The 24,583-nt window shown below is 37.2% G+C and overlaps 1 protein-coding gene across 4 annotated transcripts in view; it reads left to right on the top strand.

Moving 5' to 3' along the window:
* The window catches only part of OXCT1 (3-oxoacid CoA-transferase 1), a 157,674-nt gene extending 135,644 nt beyond the window's left edge, over positions 1-22,030 (top strand). Inside the window, exons 17-20 of one of the 4 annotated variants that reach the window (XM_059916306.1) lie at positions 5,061-5,135; positions 5,994-6,048; positions 10,512-10,555; positions 10,642-10,734. In XM_059916306.1, coding sequence (XP_059772289.1) covers positions 5,061-5,135; positions 5,994-6,048; positions 10,512-10,555; positions 10,642-10,719 — 252 coding nt within the window. In that variant the 3' untranslated portion in view covers positions 10,720-10,734. Of the gene's footprint in view, positions 1-5,060; positions 5,136-5,993; positions 6,049-7,492; positions 7,525-10,511; positions 10,580-10,641; positions 10,735-21,926 lie in introns of those variants that run through there. The other 3 variants (XM_059916307.1, XM_059916308.1, XM_059916309.1) reach the window with 3 other exon arrangements.
* Positions 22,031-24,583: the final 2,553 nt, after the last annotated feature.

Genomic DNA, 24,583 nt, shown 5'->3' with positions numbered 1-24,583 from the left:
GAAATTTGTATACTCTGTTAATATTCTTATTCCTTTCCTTTTAATGATTGTATATTGAAATTAAGTTAAATGACCTTCTGTTAAAGATTTGATTGAAGCTGTTTATTTGTGTGAGAGAGTAGTTATTTTGCCAGCGAATCCAACGAACCTTAAAACCGAAAGCAGGCTTTCGGCAAAACACAGGCTCACATTTAAACCCTGGTGTTGCATTTGAAGCTCCTCTCTCTTGATTTGGGGATAGGAGGTAGCATCTCCTACTTTGCCTTCTTGGGTTAGAGTGCCCAGTAGCTCTCCAAAGCTCCACAAATACGCCTTTAATTTCCAGCTCCCAGCCCTTTTATGCACCCAGTATAAGTAAGGGTTTAAGAGTTGTCTGTTTCTTAGCCAGATATTCCAAAATGTGTGCATAGTGGCTTCTCTTTGGAATGTAGCATACATTGTGTCTGTGTGCTGTTTTTAACATCTTGTACATAACAACTCCGTGACTTGCCCATGGTAGCTTTCCAAATGTGTTTATTGAACCAATTTACTAATTGAAAACGAGGTGACAGTAAGCCAGGCCTGAGGGTTTCCCTTAGCTAAATAATTAGGTTAAGACCTCTGAGGAAGATGTAGGAAAAAGAAAAGGAAAGAAATAAGAGGTGGAATCTGGAGGCTATAACAAGAATAAAGAGACCTGCGATAATTACCTACATTTGCTTAGCATTTTATAATGTATAAAACACCTAGAATATACTAGCTAGTTTATTTCATTCTCACAATAATCTGCCAGGGAGATATTATTACCTCCATTAAAATTAACTTCTTTAGTGTGAGAGAAGTAATGTCCATCAATTCTTTAATCAAATTAGCCTTTCAGGGCTAATGTTGGATTTTGCCAAGGTACTTAATGAGATGTGAATTAAATTCCTGAATAGAACTAGATTTGTCACTCTGGTAAGCTACAAAACAGAGAGTTCAAAACCTTTCAACCTAATGGGACATGTCTTCAGGTTTTGTTCCTCCTGTCTACACAGCTCTTGTACACAGCCCAGTTCATAAAGAAATGGGTAGTTTTCAAAATAAAAAAGGATAATGGCACCCACCAGGCAAATTGTCCCTGTGAAACATTTGCAATTACTGGGTTTGCTCTAATAAAAGGCCCTGTGTAGGCAACCACACAAGGATGCTCAACTGACACCAGCAGGAGGGGCTGATGGGCATTGCTTTATCTTTGTAGCCGAACACCTTCTAAAATTTGGTTTTCTTGGCATTAATCTTAACCCATGTTCAAAGTCAGAGTTGTGGCTCAGACTCAGTAGAACCCCAAAGATAAGATTGATATTAGGAGCCTAAAAATATATGTTATTGGTGACACAGAGAGAGCATCGCCTGGTGAGATCTAGTGCCATTCCATTCACTGGGTCCTGGAAAGAGGAAAACTAGTCACAGCACTGGAGCCTGTGGAGCTATTGAGGGTGGGTGTAGGGGTGGGAAGGCATTAGGGCCATCAAGATACACACCATATGAGAATGCTTAACTGTTATCGTATTTCTTTGAATATGACACCATCTTTTTTATTATAGTAAGAATATTTAACATGAGATCTACCTTAAATATGGTATTGTCAAGTACAGGTGCAAGGTAGTAGGCAGATCTCCAGAACTATTCATCTTGTATAATTGAAACTTTATACCTGTTGAACAGTAACTCCTCATTTCCTGCCCCCGCAAGCGTCTAGCAACCACCATTCTATTCTCTGTTTCTATGAGTTTTGGAATCATGCAGTATTATTTCACTTGGTATAATGTCCTCTAGGTTCATCCATATCATCACACAATGGCAGGATTTCCTTCTTTTTTTTATGGCCAAATAGTATTCTGTTGTATGTGTACACCATATTTTTTTTATCCATTTATCTACCCATAGACTTTTAGGTTGATTCTATATCTTGGCTATTGTGAAGAATGCTGCAGTGAACATGGGAGTGCTGATATCTCTTCCAGTTCCTGATTTCAATTATTTCAATTATTTATATACCCAAGAGGGGATTGCTGATCATATGCTCACACTATTTTTAATTTTTTGAGGAACCTCCATACTACTTTCCATAGCAGCTGAATCATTTTACATTCCCATCAACAGTGTGCAAGAGTTCCAATTTATTCATATACTGTCAACACTTGCTATCTTTTTTTTTTTTGATAATAGCTATTCTAATAGGTGTGAGGTGATACTTCATTGTGGTTTTGATTTGCATTTCCTTGATGATTAGTGATGAGGAGTATCTTTTCATATATCGGCCATTTGTATGTTTTCTTTGGAGAAATGACTATTTGAGTCCTTTGCGCATTTTGTTTTTGAAGTATAGTTGATTTACAATATTGTGTTAGTTCAGTGTACAACAAAGTGATTTGGTTATACGTATATATTTTATATGTCTATATTCTTTTTTTCTATTCTATTATAGTTTATTACAAGATATTGAATATAGTTCCCTGTGCTATGCACATGTGCTATGTTGTTTATTTTATATATGGTAGTTGCATCTGTTAATCTCATATTCCGAATTTATCCCTCCCCCATTCCCCTTTGATAACCCTAAGTTTGTTTTCTATGTCTGGGAGTCTGTTTCTCTTTCATAAAGAAGTTCATTTGTACAATTTTTTAGATTCCACAGATAAGTAATATCATACAATATTTGTTTTTCTCTGTCTGACTTAACTTCACTTAGTATGGTAATCTCAAGGTCCATCCATGTTGCTGCAAATGGCATTATTTCGTTCTTTTTCATGGCTGAGTAATATTCCATTTTGCGTGCATGTGTGTGTGTGTACACCACATCTTTATCCATTGATTGTTGATAGACTCTTAGGTTTCTTCCATGTCTTGGCTATTGTAAATAGTGCTACTATGAACATTGAGGTGCATGTATCTTTTTGAATTAGAGCTTTCATCTTCTCTGAATATATGCCCAGGAGTAGGATTGCTGGATCATATGGTAACTCTATTTTTAGTTTTTTAAGGAACCTCCATATGGTTCTCCATAGTGGCTTCACCAATTTACATTCCCACCAACTGTGTACCTTTGCCCATTTTTAAATTGGGTTATATAAATTTTTGCTACTGACTTGTAAGAGTTTCTTATATATATGCAGCCCCACTTGTCTGTTTTTGCTTTTGTTCCCTGTGCTCTTGATGTCATATCTAAAAAGTCATTGCCAAGACCAATATGCGGAAGATTTTGTCCTATGTTTTCTTCTAGGAGTTTTATAGATTTAGGTCTTACGTTTAAATCTTTAATCTGTTTTGAGTTGATTTTTGTGTATGGTGTAAGATAAGGGTCTAATTTCACTCTTTTGCATGTGGATGTCCAGTTTTCCCAGCACCATTAGTTGAAGAGACTATCATATCCCTATTGTGTGTTCTTGGCATCCTTGTTGAAGATCAGTTGATCATACATGCGTGAGTTTATTTCTGGGCTGTCTGTTCTTTTCCATTGGTCTACGTGTGAAGACACCATCAATTTAAAAATTCTTTTTGATTTTGTTTGCTTTTTTTTATGACTTTGTTTGCTTTTTTATCACTTATTTTATTGTATGCACATTAAGATATTTTTTAGACTTTCCCTCAGTCTCAGGTGAGTGTGCCTAGTATTCCCTTTTTGGATTGGAGGATGCAAACTGTTATATATAGAATGGATAAAAAACTAGGTCCTACTGTATAGCACAGGGAACTATATATGAAAAAGAATATATATATATATATATATATATATATATATATATATATATATATATATATATAACTGAATCACTTTGCTGTACAGCAGAAACTAAATCAGCTATACTTTAGTAAAATAAATTTAAAAAATAAACTAAGAAGGGTCATTAATGGATGCTTTCCTCAGCTGATAGACATCATAAGCAGTTAATAGCCCAAGGAAATCCACCCTTCTTGAAGTCTGCATTTACTATCAAGGGCTTCTCACTGGCAAGAGGGTTCAAGTTGTCCAAGGAACAGATTGGGGGTGGACATCAGGTCAGGATTAGAGTGAGAGGGAGCTGAGGTGCCTGTCTCAACTTCTCCTGGAGGAGTAGGGCTGCCAGAAGCTGAAGGAGCCAAGCCAATAGCAGGATACCATCACTTGTGAAATGCATCCCAATTCTAAAGACTTAAAATGTGGGAAATTATTCATATTGGGATCAATGAATTGAAAGGGTCCTCTAAGGCCTTTCTGAATTAGCATAGTGTCTGATTTAAGAATAATTTAAAGAAACCTGTCTTTATAACTTTCAAGTACACACAGAACTGCTTGCATAGGAAAAGACTCTTAGGGGGTTGCTTTATGGATAGAAAAGAGTCAATAATTTTATTAGAGTGTGTTTGTAAATAGTCTTTAAAACAGTTCTTCCAAGTAGTCCAAGTGCTTATTATGTAATGTTTCCATCACAGTTTGCCTTCCAGGTATGTCTCTAGGTCCTCCTGTCCTTCTCCACTAACTCCCATCTTTTCCATATATACAATTTCTATCTTAGGTATACACAGGTTTACTCTACCTGTGAAAAGTTTTTAATATTGTAACTAAAGGTGTTTAACATATCACTGATACCCAAATACACAAACAAGCATATAGAAGGCCAAAGCATTTGAGGAGGCACTTGCATTAAGTCAGGAGTATCAAACTTGACAAGAGATTGCCGAAGGAAGTACAGTGCCATTTAGGATGAATGTTGCTGTGGAATAAATGTTTCTGCCCCTTCACCCAAGTTCATGTATCGAAACCCTAATCCTCACTGTGATAGTATTTGCAGGTAGGGTCTTTGGGAGGTTTAGATTAGGTTTAGATAAGGTCATGAGGATGGAGCTTCCATGGTGGGAATAATGCCCTTATATGAAGAGGAAGAGACCAGAGTCCCCCATCCTCTCTCTCTGCCATGTGAGGATACAGCAAGAAGGCAGCCGTCTGCAAACCAGGGGGTGGGCTCTCGTCAGATGCTGAATTTGCCAGCACCTTGATTTTGGGCTTCTCAGCCTCCAGAACTGTGAGAAATAATATTTAATGTTTATGGTATTTGCAGCCTGAACTGACTGAGACAAGTGTGAAAAACTTGGAGAAACATCAGGAAGACAGAATTAAGAAGAATAAAACTATGGTGAGAGAATAAAATTGGAATATTTAACTTGCGGAAGGGAAGCTAAAGGAGTGATTTAATAAGAATTTTAAAAATGGTTATGTATAACTAATGAAGGATGTTCTTGGTCTAAAAAAAAAAAAGAATAGAAAATGTGGGTGAAGAATTTAATTTAGACATTAAGCAGCATTTCCTGACAGTGAGATTTTAAAGAACAGGAATTAAATTACCTACCTATTTATTTATTTACTCATTCACTATTTCCTTTATTGGTAAGAGTTGAGAGTGGGAGAGAGAAAGGAGAAGTATTATGTAGTTGATTTAAAGTCAGTCTTGAAATCTAGGGTTCCTGAAATCTGATATTCAGAGAAATTTCTACTGGCTTTATAGTCTGGATTCTCTTTGCCAATTTATCAGTTCTCTCATTAACCTAAGAAATCTATTATCATAGGCTTGGCAAAATAGTTTCTCTAAAAGTTTTAGTGAAGGAATGAATAAAGAGTGGATAAATTAATTACAAGTAATTCAGTGGCACAAGATTATATTCATAAAATTCAGTATGTCTTTTTAGGGGAATTCCCTGGCAGTCCAGTGGTGAAGACTCCGTGCTTCCACTGCAGGGGGAGTGGGTTCAATCCCTGGTGGGGAGCGAATCCCACATGCCACACAGCAAGGCCAAAAATTAAAAAAAATAAATTCAGTTTGTCTTTTTAAATTTCTAACTCCAAATAATAATAGTAAATAAGCACACAGCTGGTTTGGGGATATGATAGTAACAATTTAGAGCTCTCTCTTTCCCTCTCTCTCTCCTTGTCTCTCTCTTTTCTACTTACCTCCCTCCCTTTTCTTTTTCCTTCTTTTCTTATTTTCTTTCAACAGATATTTATTCAGCACATTATCAGTGAAGGTCTAATCAAGAGACAGAAACTACATGGTAAGTTGAACAGGGAAAGTTTAATATGAAGAATTAGTAACTATAACAGGATTGGAGTGATGAGGAATTGGCTAGTAAGAAGGAAAGAAAACTCAAAACAGCATAGGAATAGTGGATATAAGGAGGAGCCACTACCCCTAGGGCTGAGGTAGAGCATCCAAGGAGAGGCCTCCAGGACTGCCATCCAGACCTTGTTGGAGAGTGTGCAGCTGTGGCTTGTTGGATGGTAGAGAAGTCACTATGGTGTCATGCCAGCAGAGCTTGCTGGAAATCTGCCTCTGAGGTGCCCGAGAAAGCTGTCGTGGGGAGTGCAACACTTCAGAAGTTGCCAGAAACCCACCTGAAGAGATGCCAGGGAAACAGTTCACAGGAAGATATCTCACTCCACTGCTAAGCTCCCTGAGGAAGTGCTGGGGGAAGCTTCTGGTACTGGGTCCCACTGGCCATCACACACCACGGGAGCCAGGAAGTGGAGAAGTCAATTGTGCTGCGGTTTCTGAGTGTGGAGAAGCTGTGTGTGCCGCAGGGGCTGGACAGTGGAAAAACTGGGCTGTAGGACCCTCACGAGAAGCACACCACAGCAGGAGGAGAAACCTCTTCTTCCTCCAGTGTCTACACAGCACTTTCTATTGACAAGGGTTAACATTGTGCCAGTTGGCCAAGGAGTCCTGTTTGCTAGGTCCATCTCCATTATCATAGAGCAGACAGTAAAGCGTAGATTTGGAGCTGAGACGCAATAAGTTGATAGCTGGCATAGCAACAGCTATGAGCCAGTGGTTTGCTAAGTTCTAGGGATACAGCAGTACAGCAATATAGGGAGAGATATAGCTCAATCAAATAATCACAATTAAGAGTAAACTTAAAATTCCTTTCCTATGAAGAAAAAATATGTGTACCATGAGAGATTATTTTAGAGGGGTCTTGAACATACTTGCTTGTGTTCAGCACATCCTTAAATATACCACAAGTTGTTCAATAAAATGTGTAACCATGTTTAGAAAAAAGGAGCTAAAGTGACTCAATGATCAAAATCAAACAAACAAAAACAAAACACAAAACAATAGGGAAATCAAGTAATTTCTGAATTATTATGATCTATGCAAAATCAAAAGGAATTCTGTCACAAACAATGCAGTACTCCTGGTAAGGAGTGGGTGGAAGACAGACATCAACCGTCACTTATGTTTGGTTTGAGAAAATCTGAACTTTAAAGTTTCAGTGAGCTAGAGTTATTGAAAGGATATGGAATAGAACAATTCTGGTCCAGAGTAAGGGACATACCACTCAATGGCTATTGTAGTCATTTGATTATGGAGGTTTTATTGTGGAAGGATATTACATAGATACAATCTGTTCTGAAGAGGTCAATTGAAATACCGTGTTGACTTGGGAAATGCAGCAATGAGAATGTTGCTGACCAAACTGAGCCAGCTGTGTTTTTCAGAAAAGAAGCGATTGTGAAATGACCTCACTGTCATCTACAGTATCATGGAGAAGCAGAAATATTCCAAAGACAGCAGAATTTGTGGTGGAACTGGACGTGTTTGCAAAAGTTAACTGAGGCTTAAACTTAAAAGTCATTTCTTATGGTAGAAAGGAAAAAAACAAAGGCTTAAAGTCAGAGAAACAACTATCCTATACATGGAGTAGATGCTCCTGTTTATCTCATATAACCTTCCATTTAATAAGGAAACATCTTTTTTATTTTATCAAGACCATAGCACAAAATGATCAGTCTACTTACATGTATAAAACAGTGGTGTTCAGTCCAGAAAAAGAGTAATTGTGTTAAAAGCAATTCAGTAAAACATTCCAAAAAGTACACCTGCCTAATAGATCATGGTCTGCACTGATTTTTTTTCAACAATACAAAAAGAGAGCATTTTGAACCTTTGCTCCACAATCAACTTATGTCCTCCAGCTTAGACAATCACATGACCATCTTGTCAGGAAAGGTGTTAATTCATGGGTGAAGTTATATGACATAGGGATTTGCTTTAAAATACTCTGAATAAATAATAAAAATTGCAAAGATAGGTAAAATAATATTGGCAAAATTTTGGTAATTAATGAAGCTTAGGGCAATCATTACATGAAAATGGTTACAATGAAATAATGGTTAGTATTCATTTTACTGTATGTTTGAAATTTTTTCATATTAAAAAGGTTTCCAAAGGAAGTGTATAAATGAATATCTATTTCAGCATCTTTATAATAACTACAGTTCTGAATAAGAGTACTTAGTGACGGTCTACTTGATTTTGGATAAGAAATTTAGTCAAGAGGAGCTATAGTCTCAATGGAGGAGAGAATATGAGGATGGATTTTTAAAAATCAAGTTTTCTTTTATTCTTCCAGTCACTAATAATGCAAATCTTGGTGCTAAATAGGAGTATTAAAACAAGTGCAAAAAGCATGAAAAGACAATCAACATTATTAGTCCTCAGGGAAATGCAACTTAAAACCTCAGTGAGATATCAACACACCGATCAGAATAACTACAATAAAAAAGTGACAACACCAAATGCTGGTGAGGTTGTGAAGACCCTAAATGAGCCCTACATTGCTGTTGCTGGGATGTAAAGTGATACAGCCACTGTGGAAAACAGTTGGGTGTTTCTTTAAAGACTAAATATGCATTACCATATGGCCTAGCAAATGCACTATCGGGCACTTATCCCCCCAAATTAAAACTTATGTTCATACCAAAACCTATAAGTGAACGCCGATAGTAGTTTTATTCATAAAAGCCAAAAGCTAGGAGCAGCCCGGATGTCCTTCAGTGGGTGAATGGTAAACCAAACTGTGGCAAACCCAAACTATGGAATACTACTCAGCATTAAAAAGCAATGAACTACTGAGACACATGGCACCTTGGATGGATCTCCAGGAAATTATGCTGAGTGGAAACAAAAGCCAATACCAAAAGATTATATCATATATGATTTCATTTATGTAACATTTTTTGAAATGACAAAATTTTAAGAATGGAGAACAGAGTAGTTAGTGGTTATCAGGGAATAGGGACCTGGGAGGGAGAGTGGGAGGGAGGTGGGTGTGATTATAACAGAATCACAGAAGAGATCCTTGTGGGGATGCAACTGTTCTGTATCTTAACCATGGTGGTGGATGTATGAACCTATACATGTGATAAAATTGTATAGAACTAAATATATATATATATACACACACACATACATATACACAAATGAGAAATACGAATAAGATTGGTGGATTGTATCAATGTTATTAACCTGCTTGTGATATTGTAATACAGCTTAGCAAGATAATATTACTGGAGGAAAAGAGATAATGGGGAATTAGCTCAGTATTATTTCTTCCAACTGAATGAGAATCTAAAATTATCTCGGTAAAAGTTTCAATGAAAAAATAAGTGCAAAATAACTAAAAGTTCAAAGACTGCCTTTTTACTCTACTCAAAACCTTGGTGGATGTTCTTTCTGACTTTCTTTTATCACTTACAGTTAAAACAAGGTTGAAATCTCCCTATTAATAGAAAGTCTAGGAATGCCATTCACTAGTTAAAGGGTCTGTTTTCTTTCTTTCTTTCTTTCTTTTTTAACATCTTTATTGGAGTATAATTGCTTTACAATGGTGTGTTAGTTTCTGCTGTATCACAAAGTGAATCAGCTATATGTATACATATATCCCCATATCTCTTCCCTCTTGCATCTCCCTCCCTCCCACCCTCCCCATCCCACCCCTCTAGGTGGTCACAAAGCACCGAGCTGATCTCCCTGTGCTATGTGGCTGCTTCCCACTAGCTATCTATTTTACATTTGGTAGTGTATATATGTCCATGCCACTCTCTCACTTCATTAAATGGGTCTGTTTTCTAATGTGTAAATAGATGTAATATCTCCTTACAGGTCTGTTGTTAGTACTAAAAATATATCTTAAGTTCCTGATACATAGTAGCCATTTAAAAAATCCCCCTTCACATTGGAGATAATTTTTTTCATTTGTAGATTTTTTAGGACCCCTACTCTTCTACTTTGGCTTTCCCTTTTGTCTTTGGGGATTTTCTTATGTGCCTAATTTTCTCATGTGTTTCTGTGTCCCCTGAAACATGAAAAACATTTATGTATAGTAAAATCTCTGGTTAAGAAAAAAAGCATGGAGAGAAAGCTTAAAACTAATGGTCAAAAGAGATATTGGATTATCTGTGGTTTTCAATTATCTATCCTCTTCCCGGCCAAGTGTAGCATATGAAAGCAAGAATTACTGGCATTGAAATTAATGGCAATTTAAAATGCTGAACGATTAGGCCATTAAAGATGAATATAAATTCTCACGGAGGTCTCTCATCAGTTCTCATTTATTGCCAAGGACACTTGTTGATTTAAAAATGTAAAAGTGCTCAGTGAGAGCTTGTTCTGGCCTTGTAATGAGAAGCTATAAAAAACCAGAATTACAGCATCAGTAATTATATGTGTTTCCAGGTTCATCTACATCTATGAAGCAGACAATGAGCATTTTTTTGAAGGTAAAATGAGAGAAATTACTCTTTTAAAAAACAAGGAAGGGGCTTCCCTGGTGGCGCAGTGGTTGAGAATCTGCCTGCCAATGCAGGGAACACGGGTTTGTGCCCTGGTCTGGGAAGATCCCACATGCCACGGAGCAACTGGGCCCGTGAGCCACAACTACTGAGCCTGCGCGTCTGGAGCCTGTGCTCCGCAACAAGAGAGGCCGCGACAGTGAGAGGCCCGCGCACCGTGATGAAGAGTGGCCCCTGCTTGCCGCAACTAGAGAAAGCCCTCGCACAGAAACGAAGACCCAACACAGCCACAAAAATAAATTTAAAAAATTAAAAATTAAAAATTAAAAAAGAATTTAAAAAAAAAAAAGCAAGGAGGGAATTTTCTACTTCAGTAATGGTGCTGTAGATTGCTGTAGGTAAAACTGGCCACAGAAAGCAACTGGGAGAGCTGCATAAAATACCCTTCCTACCCCACGTCCACCACCACCACACAAAAAATGTTTGAGGGCATCAAAGAGCACGCAATGCAGCTGACACTTTCAGTAAAAAAAGAAGCACAATGAGGTTAGCCTTACATTCTTAAGCTTGACATTCCATGGTATTTTTTCTCCTTGAGGTACTTGCTAATTTATAAGATTTGTGGAGCCAAAACATGGAGAAAATAAGTATAACGTGACAGCTAGGAGTCTGAAAAGAATAGAAGAACTTAAACTGCCTTATGAAGTTGGGGAGACAAAAATTAGAAATCAAGGCGGCAGAAGAGAAAAGGTCCTAGGAAACAACTTAGAATTCTAATTAGTTTCCCAGAAGGGCTAAACCTCAGAAGTAAGGGTAGACCAGAAATAGACATGCCTCTGTAAAGATGAAAACTCATCTCCAAAACATCTCAGTCCATGAGTGAAATAAGGTGATCTGTTCATAATCTGACTACCCCCCCAAAAGAAGAAAACTCCCCTCAAGAGGACCTCAGAAAGAGCCTCAAATTATTGCCACAATTTTTAACAGACAGGTGATCCAGGTGTCAGAATCATTAGACACAGACTTTAAAAATGATTAATACAGGGACTTCCCTGGCAGTCCAGTGATTAAGACTTCACCTTCCAATGCAGGGGGTGTGGGTTCAATCCCTGGTTGGGGAGCTAAGATGCCACATGCCTCATGGCCAGAGAAACAAAACATAAAACAGAAGCAATATTGTAACAAATTCAATAAAGACTTAAAATGGTGCACATCAAAAAAAATCTTAAAAAAAAGATGAATACATTCAAGAAAATAGATGATGAGATAGACAATTTAACCAGAGAAATTCTAATGTATGATAAAGTGAAATTAAGAACTCAATAGATAAGTGTAAGAGCAGATGAGATGGAGAAAGAGAGAATTAGTGAATTGGAAGATAGAACAATATAAAATATCCAAACTGAAGCACAGAAAGAATAAAGGATTAAAAAAAAACACTGAAAAGTGTGTAAGAGATGTACAGAACATAGTAAAAAGATCTAATATCTGTGTAAAAATGTTATAGAAGAAGAGGAGAGAGATAATGAGGCTAAAGCTTTAATGGGCAAAATATTGGCCAAGATTTTTAAAGATTGCCAAAAGAACTTAAGTCACAGATTCAAAGAATCTCCACCAAACCTAAGCAGGATTAAAAAGAAAACAAAGACAAAAGCCTAGGCATATCAGCAGCCAATAGCTAAAAGTCAAAGACCAAGAGACATCTTAAAAGCAGCCAAAGGAAAAAAATGACACATTACTTTTAAAGGAGGAAGAATAAATTGGAGAGTGACTTCTTAAAAAAAATGAGAGAGAATGGAATGATATTTTTAAGTGCTAAAAGAAGGCAATTGCCAAGCCTATAGCAAGCCAGAAGCTGTTTCCCAATGTTAACTACAGAGGATGGGATAGCTTGCTTCAAAATCCTAAAGGTTGGTACTCTGATTGACTTACAGAGAAGGGGCCTGCAAAAGATTCCATATGGTATCCTTATCTGCCATCAACACATAAAGCACCATTGAATCTTTTTCATGGGACTCAAGTGACAGAATAGCTTATACAGCATCCTGGGCAAGTTACAGAGCCTTTTTATTTTGGGCCCCCACTCAAAACTGGGAAACTTTTAGGTTACTTGGTAAAAAGGTCAGAAGAACATGCCCAAATTGGTTATATGTTGCCTCGAAAACCCAAAGAGACTCACTAAGTGTCATACCCCTTTCCTAGTTGTAGGGTGGTCCAGATGCCAAAGCTTGTCTATCACCTTGGAAGGAATGTCTTGATATATCTCAGATCACTGGGCCTCTATAAATTTCACCAAGGTGGCAGGTCCCTGAATGTTTGGGGGATTTATTACCTACCTGCTGGTACACACATGCCTTAACAAGGTATATAAACTAGTTGCTACTTCCTGCTCACCAGATCCAATCAGCATATTATCATCAATGTAATGGACCAGTGTGATGTCCTGTTTAATGGAGGTCCTTGCAGATTATGTTACAATATAGGGCAGGAGAATTGATATACCTCCTAAGGTAAGAAAGTGAAGGCCGATTGTGAGCGCTGTGAACTGAAAGAAAACCGCTTCTGTTGGTTTTGACCAAAAGATATAGAGATAATAGAGATATAGAGATAATTAGCCAGATCAATAGCTGTACACCAGGTGCCAGGAGTTGTATTGATTTACTCCAGCAAAGAACCATATCTGGAACAACAGGTGCAATTGAAGTCAACACCTGATGTTTAAGATAATCCACTGTCTTTTTTCAAGATCTGTCTGTTACCTGCCGACCAAATAGATGAGTCAGCCAAATAGATAAGTTGAATGGGAATGTGGTACAAATCACTATCAGTGTATCTTTCAAGGTTTTGATAGAAGCATAAATCTCTTAAATCTCTCCTGCAGAGCAATATTGCTTTGAGTATACAGTTTTGGTAGGTAGAGGCAGTTCAGTGGCTTCCACTTTGTTTATTATTAATATTATTATCTATCTATCCATCTATCATTTATTATCATTATAGCCCTCATTCCATGAGTCAAAGAACTGTTGTGGGGATTCTGACACCTGCTGAGTATGTCTGTTCCAAAGATGCATTCTAGAGCTAGAAAAATAATCATAGAATGAGTTTGGTGATCCACTGGACCGATGGTGAGATGTAACCAAGCCAAGGGCCCTTAAGTACCTACCCACCATGAGCTTCTACTCTAACTGGGGGACCACAGGGGCATTTGGATCTATGTGAATTATGGTCATTTCACAGCAAGTGGTCAGCAATCCCCCAAGTATGGTTAGTTTGGTAAACAACTGCATGTCCCTTTGAGGACGGCTAGAGGAAGATTTATAGTATAAAATTTAAGCTGTGTTGCAAGTTCCTTTCTCAAGTAGGCCCAACTTCCCCTTCTTTCAAGGGACTCTGGTTTTGTGAACTGCCTCGGGTCTGGGAATTGGTTGGAAGAATGCAACTCTCTATTGTGGTAATTCAAATTAGACTTATCTTCACCAAACGCAGAATGTTTCCACTTCAATAGAACCTGCTCATATGTCCCAACCCAAATTTTCTAGGTCCTCTTCTTACCAATCCATGTTCTAACTTTAACACAAGAGCCCCTGTGAGATTTGAATTCAATTTGTGCTGTAATGCAGCCATCCACAGGATTAGACTCTGGGTTTATTTTTCAGATATCATAGCCCCATGGCTATAGGAGATAAGGGTTTCTTTCAGGGCAGTCATAAAAGCTTTCTGGTCATTTTCTTGAACTTTGATCTGGGAATTTAAAGCTTTAAACTCATTAATTTTTTTCCCTCAAGTTTTCCAGCATACATAAAAGCAACCAATCCATCCCATTATACTTATTTTCACTAAGATATTTTATGAAAGCAACTATTTTTTCACCCAAAGCCTTACTTTCTTTAAGCACTTAATTACAGGTATCCATAAGTGATAATTTGTATGACTTACTGCTATTGCATGCCATGTACTACTGGTGTCCTCTTTACCACTGGACAGTGTAATCGTTAGTGTCTTTAAACTTAACCAAATCAGAGAACTAATTCCAGATTAGCCAGAACTAAGTCAGAGAACCTACCCTTAAAGTTCTGTTTTCCTAGAACTACTTCTGGTACCAATTTCTGTAACACTTGGGGGACAAGAGCCATATTGAGAGATAAGAAATAAGGGATTTATTATATAAATTAGAAATGACACCCTGTGGGAGCTGGTGAAAAAGCGTATGGAAGACCTCTGCATCTGGAAATGAGTGTAACGTCACTATAGGTCATCAGGGCCAGCTGGACATGAAGCAGGGGAGAGGAAGGACCACTGGAACCCATGAGGACAAACTGGAATCTGCACCTGTCTCTCATCATCTGCAATCTGTTAACATGATTGATGTGGAAGAAGCATACACCTGTCATCAGGGAACTTCACATGCACCTGGGCCAGGACTCGTAAGCTGGAGGAAGAAATTAGCAGCTGTTGGAGGTCTGGGTACTTCCCTATAACAAAAGATGAGTCAGCAGATCAGTGACAACATGCATGAACTATAAAGCACCTCATACTATATACCAACTTTCAGAATGTCATGTCAGCTGCTTCACTTTCCCTTTCCCAATCTCATACAAATTTCTTCTGGTGCCAGCCCAGAACCATGCAGAGAAAGGAATTAGGGAAATATGCTTCCAGTTTAGCTAAATACAAACTCAACGCAGATGGTTTGGAAGCAGAGATGTTGTTGAAGAAGGAAGACTCAAGGTGGTATGACTAGTTAAGATATTTTAATACTTGAGAATAAAAGTTATAAGAACTTATAATTATTAGTGATAAAAATAGGAAAGCAAGAAAACACACACAGAATATATTTTAAACACCCAAAGGTTTGCTTGAGGAATGTAAAGAAAAAGAGAAAGAAGAAGTAAAGGAAGGCTTCAGTCTATTAATTAGGAGACTAGAAGAATGATATGACCAGAGACAGAAAAATGGAAGGGAGGAGGAGGAGGAGAGAAGGGAGGGAGAATTATGGGAAATTGTATTTGCTGAGGTAGAGGTACCCTGTAGGCATTTAGAACCATAGGACTAAACAAAGTTGCAAGGTAAATGGCTCTGAGATGATTAGTATATTAATAACTTAAATTTCTTGACAAGTACTTAAAGCCATGATCTCAATCCATAGAGAAAGGAACATGCACACAAAGATGGTGTATCTATCTTTGGGTAAAGATATAGATATAGACATATAGACAAGTGTGTAGATATTTACTATATGGCCAATGAGATTATTTTATCCTGAGAATTACATTGAATTTGCTTTAAACCCGTATTCCCATCCAATGGAAATTCTGAAGTACTCACCAAGATTTCTTCAAATTCCATGGAGTTTACATTCTCATGGTCAGACCTTGCTCCAATTTCCTCTTCCTTCTGAACTCTTCAACTCAAACTCACTCATGCCTCATATCCCCTTGCTGTTCTCTTCACTCCATTGGTCCATTCATGAGATATGGCTTGCTTTCCTTAATTTCCCCACTAGTAATTTTTGTGTTTAGAGATTTAGCTTAAGTTTGGAATGACAGAGGGGAGGTACTTAGCAATATTGTATGGTCATCTGGCTAGCCTTGCCCCTGGAAATTTCTTGGTACCTGATATTGCTTTGGATGTCCCTCCTGCTATTATGATGATCAGCTCCTTCTTCCCTTCAATACCCCCCTACTCCCATTTTCTGCTCCATCTTCAGATTTCTCTTCATTTTGCATTTGTAGAACAATTTATTACCCTTTTATTTGTTTCCTTCCAGATCATGATCTAGGGACCTCATGTTTCATTCCCAAAGTGGTTGATCAAATTATTTGACCAAGCATAAAACCATCTTCTCCCATCTTCTCATTTACCTAAGGGTAAATGAAGCCACTGCATTCAATTGTGGTTTAAATAGCCAATATAAGGGAATATATAGATAGATACAGACAGATGATACATAGATGATAGATAGAAAAGAGAAAGGGAGGAATGAAGGAAGGAAGGAGGGAAGGCAGAAAGGAAGGGAGGAAGGAAGGTGGGAGAGAGGGAGGGAGGAAGGAAAAAGAGTTTTCTTGCCACTTATTTCTCTTACCATTACCGTCCTTCTTAAATATAGAATTTGGTTTTTTTTCCCTTTTAGAAAATGTTAGTACTGATAAACATAAATCATAAGACTTTAAAAACAAACCAAATAAGGAAACTTGCCCTAGAAACAGGTCTGTGAATTTGCAGCCAATTTACTTGAAATGGGGCAAAAGTCCACTTCACCGTTCCCCTGTCTACAGAAAGGCACACATGAAGAAATTTAAGAGTGAAAAGGCGCTCAGTAATCCCTATGTTTTGTATTCCGAAACCTGGAAAGTAAACAAAATTTCTACAGGAATGTAGGTTCTCTTAGGCAGGCATTGCTGAGGTTTTAATGGCAAATAAAATATGTATTATATGTGGTGGTGGTGTGGTTATCCTAAGAATGGAATACAGTGTTATTAATAGGGAAAGCCATCATTAAACAAGATGAACGAATAATGGTTATTTTAGATTTTGGCTATTTGGTTATTTTTATATAATATTTTAATTTATGTATTAAAATTTTAATTAATTAATTATTTCATTTTTATATTCAGTTTTGTTATTTTTAGATTTAGATACTCAGCCACTTTCTTGAGAGTCATTCAGTCCTAGATACTGTGTCTGGTCCCACTCTACCTACTACCTTTTTCTCCACTACTCCCCACATATTCCTTCTAAAATAATTAAGGAGATACTTGTTTGCTATCTATAGACACTCTATGCTTGCTCCTGTTTTATAAATTTGCATGTATTTTTGCTACCTTTCTTTTTTATTTACCTGTAATTTACTTCTGCTTTAAGATCCAGATGGAGTCCCATCTCCTCCAAGCAGCATGTTCCATTTAATCCAGATTGCTCTATCAGTCTGTTCACTACAGACTCATTCATTCATCAGTGAATTCCTACTGTATTTTCAACTGATCTCACACAGATTGGAAAGTAATTGTTCCCTAGAAATTGTTTTTGTTTTAGAGACCCTATAATACCCTTCCCCCACTACACAATGAATGGTCTATAACTGGGCAATTAATCTTAATTTAACTAATAGATTTATTAGCTTCTTAGACTGAGAATGATTTGAGAATGCTCTAAATATGGAGTAAAATTTAGTCATGGCCAACATTAAAGCAGTGGAATTTTCCAATGAAATTCCATTTTTAACCAGTATTTTTTCCAGGAGTGACAGTTCAATTTTTAGACAGGAAGGATTCTAGAGAAATAAGCAAAAAACCATGTCAACTGTGAAATTCCACAACTTTGTTGACATCTCTGTGCTTGGCAGAATGGGCCCTGATTAAATGTATTACCACTGTTGTTCTGGAAAGTAACAGTTCTCCCTGCAGCATGGAAAAGGAAAGAGTGGAGTTGGGAGCAGCATGGTAAGCCTGGTGGAATGGAAAAACAGTTCAAATAAAGGTTAAGGGATACAGGTTATTTTTCTGGTTCTGCCACTTAGCTGCTCTGTGACCACAAGCAAGTGCCCAGACCTTGAGAGCCTCTTTTCCCCTTCTGTCAATGAAAACATGGACAGCCACTGTTCTCCAAAAGCAGACTTTCTGTAGACAATGGCTTTGACAATGGACTAGAAAGACTCTTAGACCCTTAACAGTGGTTATTACAAACAGTGCAAGAAATAATATTCTATAGGGTCAGGGAGAGAGAAATTGTCTAATTTGATGGCATGGCTAAGTATAGCTAATACTCATGGAAAAATTAATCTTTTCAAAATCATGGATTCAGAACTATAAAATATAGATGCTGCTACAGTTTCTACAAAAACTACTTTACCACTGTATGGAGTTTTACATTTTTTATTTTCCAGATGAGTCTTGAGAAAGCTTTTACATGAGAGACAGCTAAGTCTTGGCAGTGAAAAAAATTCAAAGCTAGGAGAAATATATAAAGGCTTGGATATTAGGAGTTTCAGTAGATTTGACTTTCATTTTCATGTTTTAATGAGAAAATGAATATAATCACACATGATTTTTTTGGTGTCTATATTCCCATATATTAAAATGGGAAGGGTGTTATGTTTTAGGAAAGACTTAGGGGATCACAAAGTCAAATGTCTACAGGGACCAGAGAGTTAAAGGAAATGGATGAAATGAGCTGTGGTGAGTACTAGGGAATGATGTGGAGTGAAGCACACTGGAGAGAGCAGATCTCATTTAAACCAACTGACTCACATCAGGCGAGCAAACTGCTTGGCACAATGTTGTCATGTTTTTTGATTTTTCAAGTGTAATTTACACGTGAATTGCCAGATTTTCAGCATTTAATTAAAAAATTTTAGGTCACTGTGCAGATCAACCAAAACTTGTCTGTGGGTCACCATGGGACTCTACCTTGGTGTGTACCATCAGAAGAACATTAAGAGAAGATCATAACTGATTCTGTCTCTGGGTCCTCACATTACAAGGACAGAGACTGAAACCACAAGAGACCACCTGGTGGGTAAGCATTTTATGGATTCAGCAAATATTCTAGACATTATGCTGGAAACTGAAAATACATTTCTTGAACAGGGCAGACACAGTCTCTAATACAGTGGCAGGGCCCAGCTGGACCAAGGAAACTTTGCATCTCAGATAGTCCCGATCCACAACAAACAACTTGGATTCCTCTGCACGCATTCACACCCCCACAGTACCATAAATCTGGTGTTGTGATAGGTTGATCAAGCACTCTCAGTTACTGGAATGTTCAGATAATCAGAAATATTCTGCAAAGAAAATTAGGCCATGTTTCAGCCTCTTTCTTCACTACTTTATCAAGAAGATATGAGTAAATATTAGTAGATATTTTATATTTATTTAATTAGTAGATAGTAGAGAAAATATATGGAAATGATGGGAAAGCCTTTCTTTTAGCATTTGACAATAGAAACGGCATTTGTAATTTTAGCTAAGGTGGTAATTTCCTAATGTGACATCACTAAGGTGTTCTAAGTAAATCTGTAGGAGATGAAAATTCTCTTGGAAATAATTATTGTGTTACTGCTTGGTGAGTAGTTATTGAGATAGCAAGACAATTAACACCTTGCTGGTATTCATATGGTCTTGACCCCTTCCCACTTAACAGCCTTTGCTCACTCTATTCTCCCTCTCTGGAATGTTTTTCTACACACTTAAATCCTGCCCATCCTTGAAGGTCCAGCTCAGTGGTGTCTCTTCAGTGAAGTGGGATGTTATCTCTTCCTCTAATGAATCCCCATTTGTGTTTATTTCTTATTCCAATAACCGATGGTAAGTTTCTTAAGGTCATAGATAAATGAATAGGTGACATTTTATCTCTTAAATTATGGAGTACACTCTTCCATTGTTTAGAGTAATAGTATAATCTTAAATTGTGTGTTCACTTAGAAATCTGTTCTACTGGAGTTCTACTATGGAAATGACATAAAAAAACACAAAATTAAGATAAGTCCTCTAGGGCAGTATGAGGGGCATACATAGTGCCCCCTGTCATTAGGTTAAAAAGAATAAAAATCTGTTTAGCGGTGGGGGAATGGAAAGGGCCAGGAGAGAAAATCACTCTTTCAGATCTATATGGAAATTTTTTTTTGTACGTGGTAGAATGAAGGGAAAAAATACTAATTGGATATTAGTTGCTTCAATTTAGGCAATTTCAGAAATAAGTCACTCTCTTTGTTGCAGAAGGAACATTCTTTTGCTTCTCAATGCTTTAAAATCATTATTCCACCTTTCTCTTTCTCTTGTGAAAATCTGCTAGGTTCTACACAAACAGAACTAAGTTTGTATTAGGTCCTACTCTAGGTAAGCAAAATATTCGGGTAAAAGAGAGAGAATATTGTCCCATTCTTACCTACTCATATCACAACATGCCAAGTCCTTCATAGCAGCAGAGCAAGCGTTACATGATGAATGTGCAAAACAGGGCATGGGGAGAGAGGAAGGGGACTGTCAGAAGGAAGCTGTTGAAACAACACACAAAATGATAGGACATATAATTAGCTCTGTAAATTGTGAGACATAATTCATGGTCCTGTTTCTCTTAGGAAAATGTAAAAATTAGATTTTTCAAAAATGTAAGCAAAAACTAAGACAAGGAAAAATTCTGAGCACAATTTTGCAGACAGACCTACAATTACCATGAATGCTCATATTCCATCTTGTTCATTTCCTTATAAGGTTGGATTTGCTCTGAGGTTAAGCTGATGGAAGGGAAGAGAGGGCCAGCATCAGTATGTAACGTCACAGGTGTGTGAGGGAGTAAAGGACTAATATAGGACAAAAAGATAAGGAACTTCTAGTAGCTGAGAGAACTGCGGCCTCAGGAACCTCATTTGGGGGGCAACTTGGGGTTCCCTAGGAAACTGTACAGTAATCATGAAGTGCTGTTGAAGTCAGAACGAGAGTTAGGCTAAAAGAGCCAATGAAGACTTCATGGGGGACATGGGGGATCTTTAAGACCCCAGGAGTCAGATACAGCTGCAGGCTGGGACCAAGATAAAACACAAATCATTTCAGGAGGGCTCTAAATAAAGCTAGATGTCCCTAGAGGCACCGAGCCTTATTTGAAAGACTGTTGGCTTGTGGTCTCTTGGGAACCCTGCATTCCTATCTTAGCTCTTGTATGTCTGTGATCTCAGGCATCACTATCATCTACAAAAACTGGCTAATGACCTAAATCCTACCTACATTTTGAAGAAAGCATCTGTCGAAAGAAATGGATTCTAGTCTTCCTCTTAGACTCTCTTAATCCCATTCTCATATTCTTCAGCTCTGAATTGGCCAAATAAATGTACTCTGGTGTAGTTATTGTTTCCATTTAGTGAATATCTAATATGCATCAGATACTGGTGAGAGACATCTTACCTTATCTTATTTCAAATCTTTATATCTACCCTACAAAGTTGAAGAAACAGAGGTTCAGAGATATTAATAGAATTACTCCAGGCTATACAGTTAGTAAATGGCAAAGGTAGGATTTGACCATAGGCAGGTTTAGTTCCAAAGCTTGTTCATAAGCTTGGGAAAGGAGTAGGAGTTAAATACAATGTAAATAATTAATACTATCACTTTAGTTGGCTAATCCTGAGCTGTACCAATATCATGCCACAAACAGTGGGCAGGCAGCTAGCTTCTAACAACTGCATGGAACTTTCAAGTGAAATACAGTTGTTATGCAGATCGTTTGGCTTAGGAACAAAAAGCAAACAAAATCCAAAGCTTTAGCGGAAACTTTGAAGATAAAAAGCTTTTAAAAAGGAAAAAAATTATTGTTAAAAAATGTTATTGAATGAGTTTCTAAGAATGGCTATTGTTATTTTTAAAAGAAAAACTCCGTGTTCTTTTAAGAAGCATAGGACTGCTAGCAATTTCAAGAGGGATGGCATCTGGCTCAACTAACTTTCCCCAAATGTGAGCAGCAATGTCATATGAAGCCCAAGGTAAGAGCTCTCTGGAAAGGATAATTACCAGTCAGCAGCCATTGTTCATTTTTTGTTAGTTCATTCATTCATTAAATGTTTTTTTTTTCATTTTAAAAGTGTTGAAATACACAGAGAAGTATATAAACTGTATGTAATGATTTTAAAGAATGATTATAAGTCAAACAGCAAAGTAATAAAAGGAATATAACATTGCTTGTTGATTAGAAGTTGCCCTCCAGAGTACCTTTTCTCAGTCAGGTCTCTTTGGAAAGGTACCTTTTGAGTAATGACTTGAAGGAGATAAGGGAGAGAGTCAAGAGTTTTTTGAAGGATAGCATTCTAAGTAGAGGGGGCATAACTTTTAAAGGCTCTGAGGCAGCAGCAATGCTGGTGTACTCAAGGACAGTGGGAATCCTTTGACTGGAATAAAGACAATGAGGAAAAGTATTCTGAAATAAGGCTACAGACAAAATGGCGGGCTCAGTTAGGTGGGCCCTGATCCCGTGGGCCTTGTAGATCTGTAGGATTTTTAATCTGATATAGGAGCAATTGGAGAGTTTTGAACATGGGAGTGTCATGAACTGATTTACATTTTAAAAGGATCAATATGACTGAGGGCAGGGGGAGAAAGACAGGTGAGAAAGACCACTGCAATAATCCGAGCAAAAGATGATGTTGGTTTTGCACAGGGCAGTGGCAATGGAAGTAGTGAGAAGAGGTCAAGTTATCGATGTAATTTAAACATGATTTGCTTACATTTTTACTATCACTCATATATGCTTAAATATTATATTCACTTATATATGCTTATAGTAGTTATAACTTTCTATGTTATTTTATTCCTTGGTTGTATCATAGATCTACCTGTGATTATTTTCCTTTAAAATCTCTTTTTGCGAGGGTCTGCTGGTGACAAACTCTTTTTTCTAAAAATAAATATATTTCTCCTTTATCTCGGTCTGCAATTATTTTCTCTCAGCAAATTGAAGACATCATTCCACTCTCCTATGACTACCATTGTGGCTGTTAGTCTAAATGTTGTTCCTTTGACAGTAATCATCTTTTTCTCTCTGACTGCCTTAAATCTCCCAATGGTCTTTCTTGGGCAATTTCTCTATGATATAACTAGATATGAGGTTTTTTAAGAAATATTTTTCCTGTTTGGGATTTTTTACAATTCCTAAATCTATAAATCAATGTCTTCTATTGGTTGTGGAAAATTTTCTCTGCACTATTGCCTCAGTTCCTTCTTTCTCTTTCTGGAACTTCAGTTATACATATGTTACACCTTCTTATTCTATATTCTCTGTCTCTTAGCTGCCTTTCATCTCTCTCTCTCTCTCTTTTTTTTTTTTCCATGCTGCATTTTGAAGTGTTTCCTTTGGTCTACTTTTCCGTTTACAATGTCTTTGTTCAGATGTATCTAATCTGCTGATAAATCCTTATAGTGAGTTTTCTATTGCAATTATTATATTTATCATTTCTAAAAGAAATATTTTATTGCCATTCGAATTTCTTACATCATATTTCAAATTTCTTGAAACTATTTTTAAGCATATATTTGAATTATTTTAAATTGTGGGTGCTATTATTTTAATATTTGACATTTTAAAGGCTCCATTTCTGCTAGATTTTACTCATGAAGTTTTGTCTCCTTGGGTATTCTGATTTTTGACCATGTGTATAATCCTTACAAAAGTGTTTGTGGGAGTTTTTGAGGTGTAAAATGAAGGTGCATTCCTTCACTGAGGACTTTCATTTGCTTGGAGAGCATGGAGCATTAGTAGTCTGGAAACTTTTTTTTTTTTTTTTTGGCCATGCCATGTGGGATCTTAGTTCCCTGGCCCAGGATTGAACCCATGCCGCCTGCAGTGGAAGCTCAGAGTCTTAACCACTGGACCACCAGGGAAATCCCATTCTGGAACCGTTTCATTTATTTATTTACTTTTGTTTAGTTTGGATATTTTCCTTTATTTAGAGGTTGTGATAAATGACAAATGTCTAACATGAAGATCCTTAACTACAGTTACACTGAGCCTGCTTTTAATAAGATTTTTACTTACGTTCATAAGACTTTTTTTTAACAATTCAATAGTTTTTTTTAATATATAATTTTTCTACAGCAGGTTCTTATCAGTTATCTATTTTATACATGTTAGTGTATATGTGTCAATCCCAATCTCCCAAATCATCCCACTTCCACCCCCCCACCACACTTTCCGCCCCTTAGTGGCCATACGTTTGTTCTCTACATCTGTGTCTCTATTTCTGCCTGGCAAACCAGTTTATCTGTACCATTTTTCTAGATTCCTCATATATGTATTAATATACGGTATTTGTTTTTCTCTTTCTGACTTACTTCACTCTGTATGACAATCTCTAGGTCCATCCACATCTCTAAAAATGACCCAGTTTCGTTCCTTTTTATGGCTGAGTAATATTCCATTGTATATATGTACCACATCTTCTTTATCCATTCATCTATTGATAGGCATTTAGGTTGCTTCCATGACCTGGTATTGTAAATAGTGCTGCAATGAACATTGGGGTGCATGTGTCTT

The sequence above is a fragment of the Balaenoptera ricei genome, chromosome 3 (assembly GCF_028023285.1).
Source record: "Balaenoptera ricei isolate mBalRic1 chromosome 3, mBalRic1.hap2, whole genome shotgun sequence".
NCBI lineage: Eukaryota > Metazoa > Chordata > Mammalia > Artiodactyla > Balaenopteridae > Balaenoptera > Balaenoptera ricei.
This window is presented reverse-complemented; position numbering and strand designations above follow the sequence as displayed.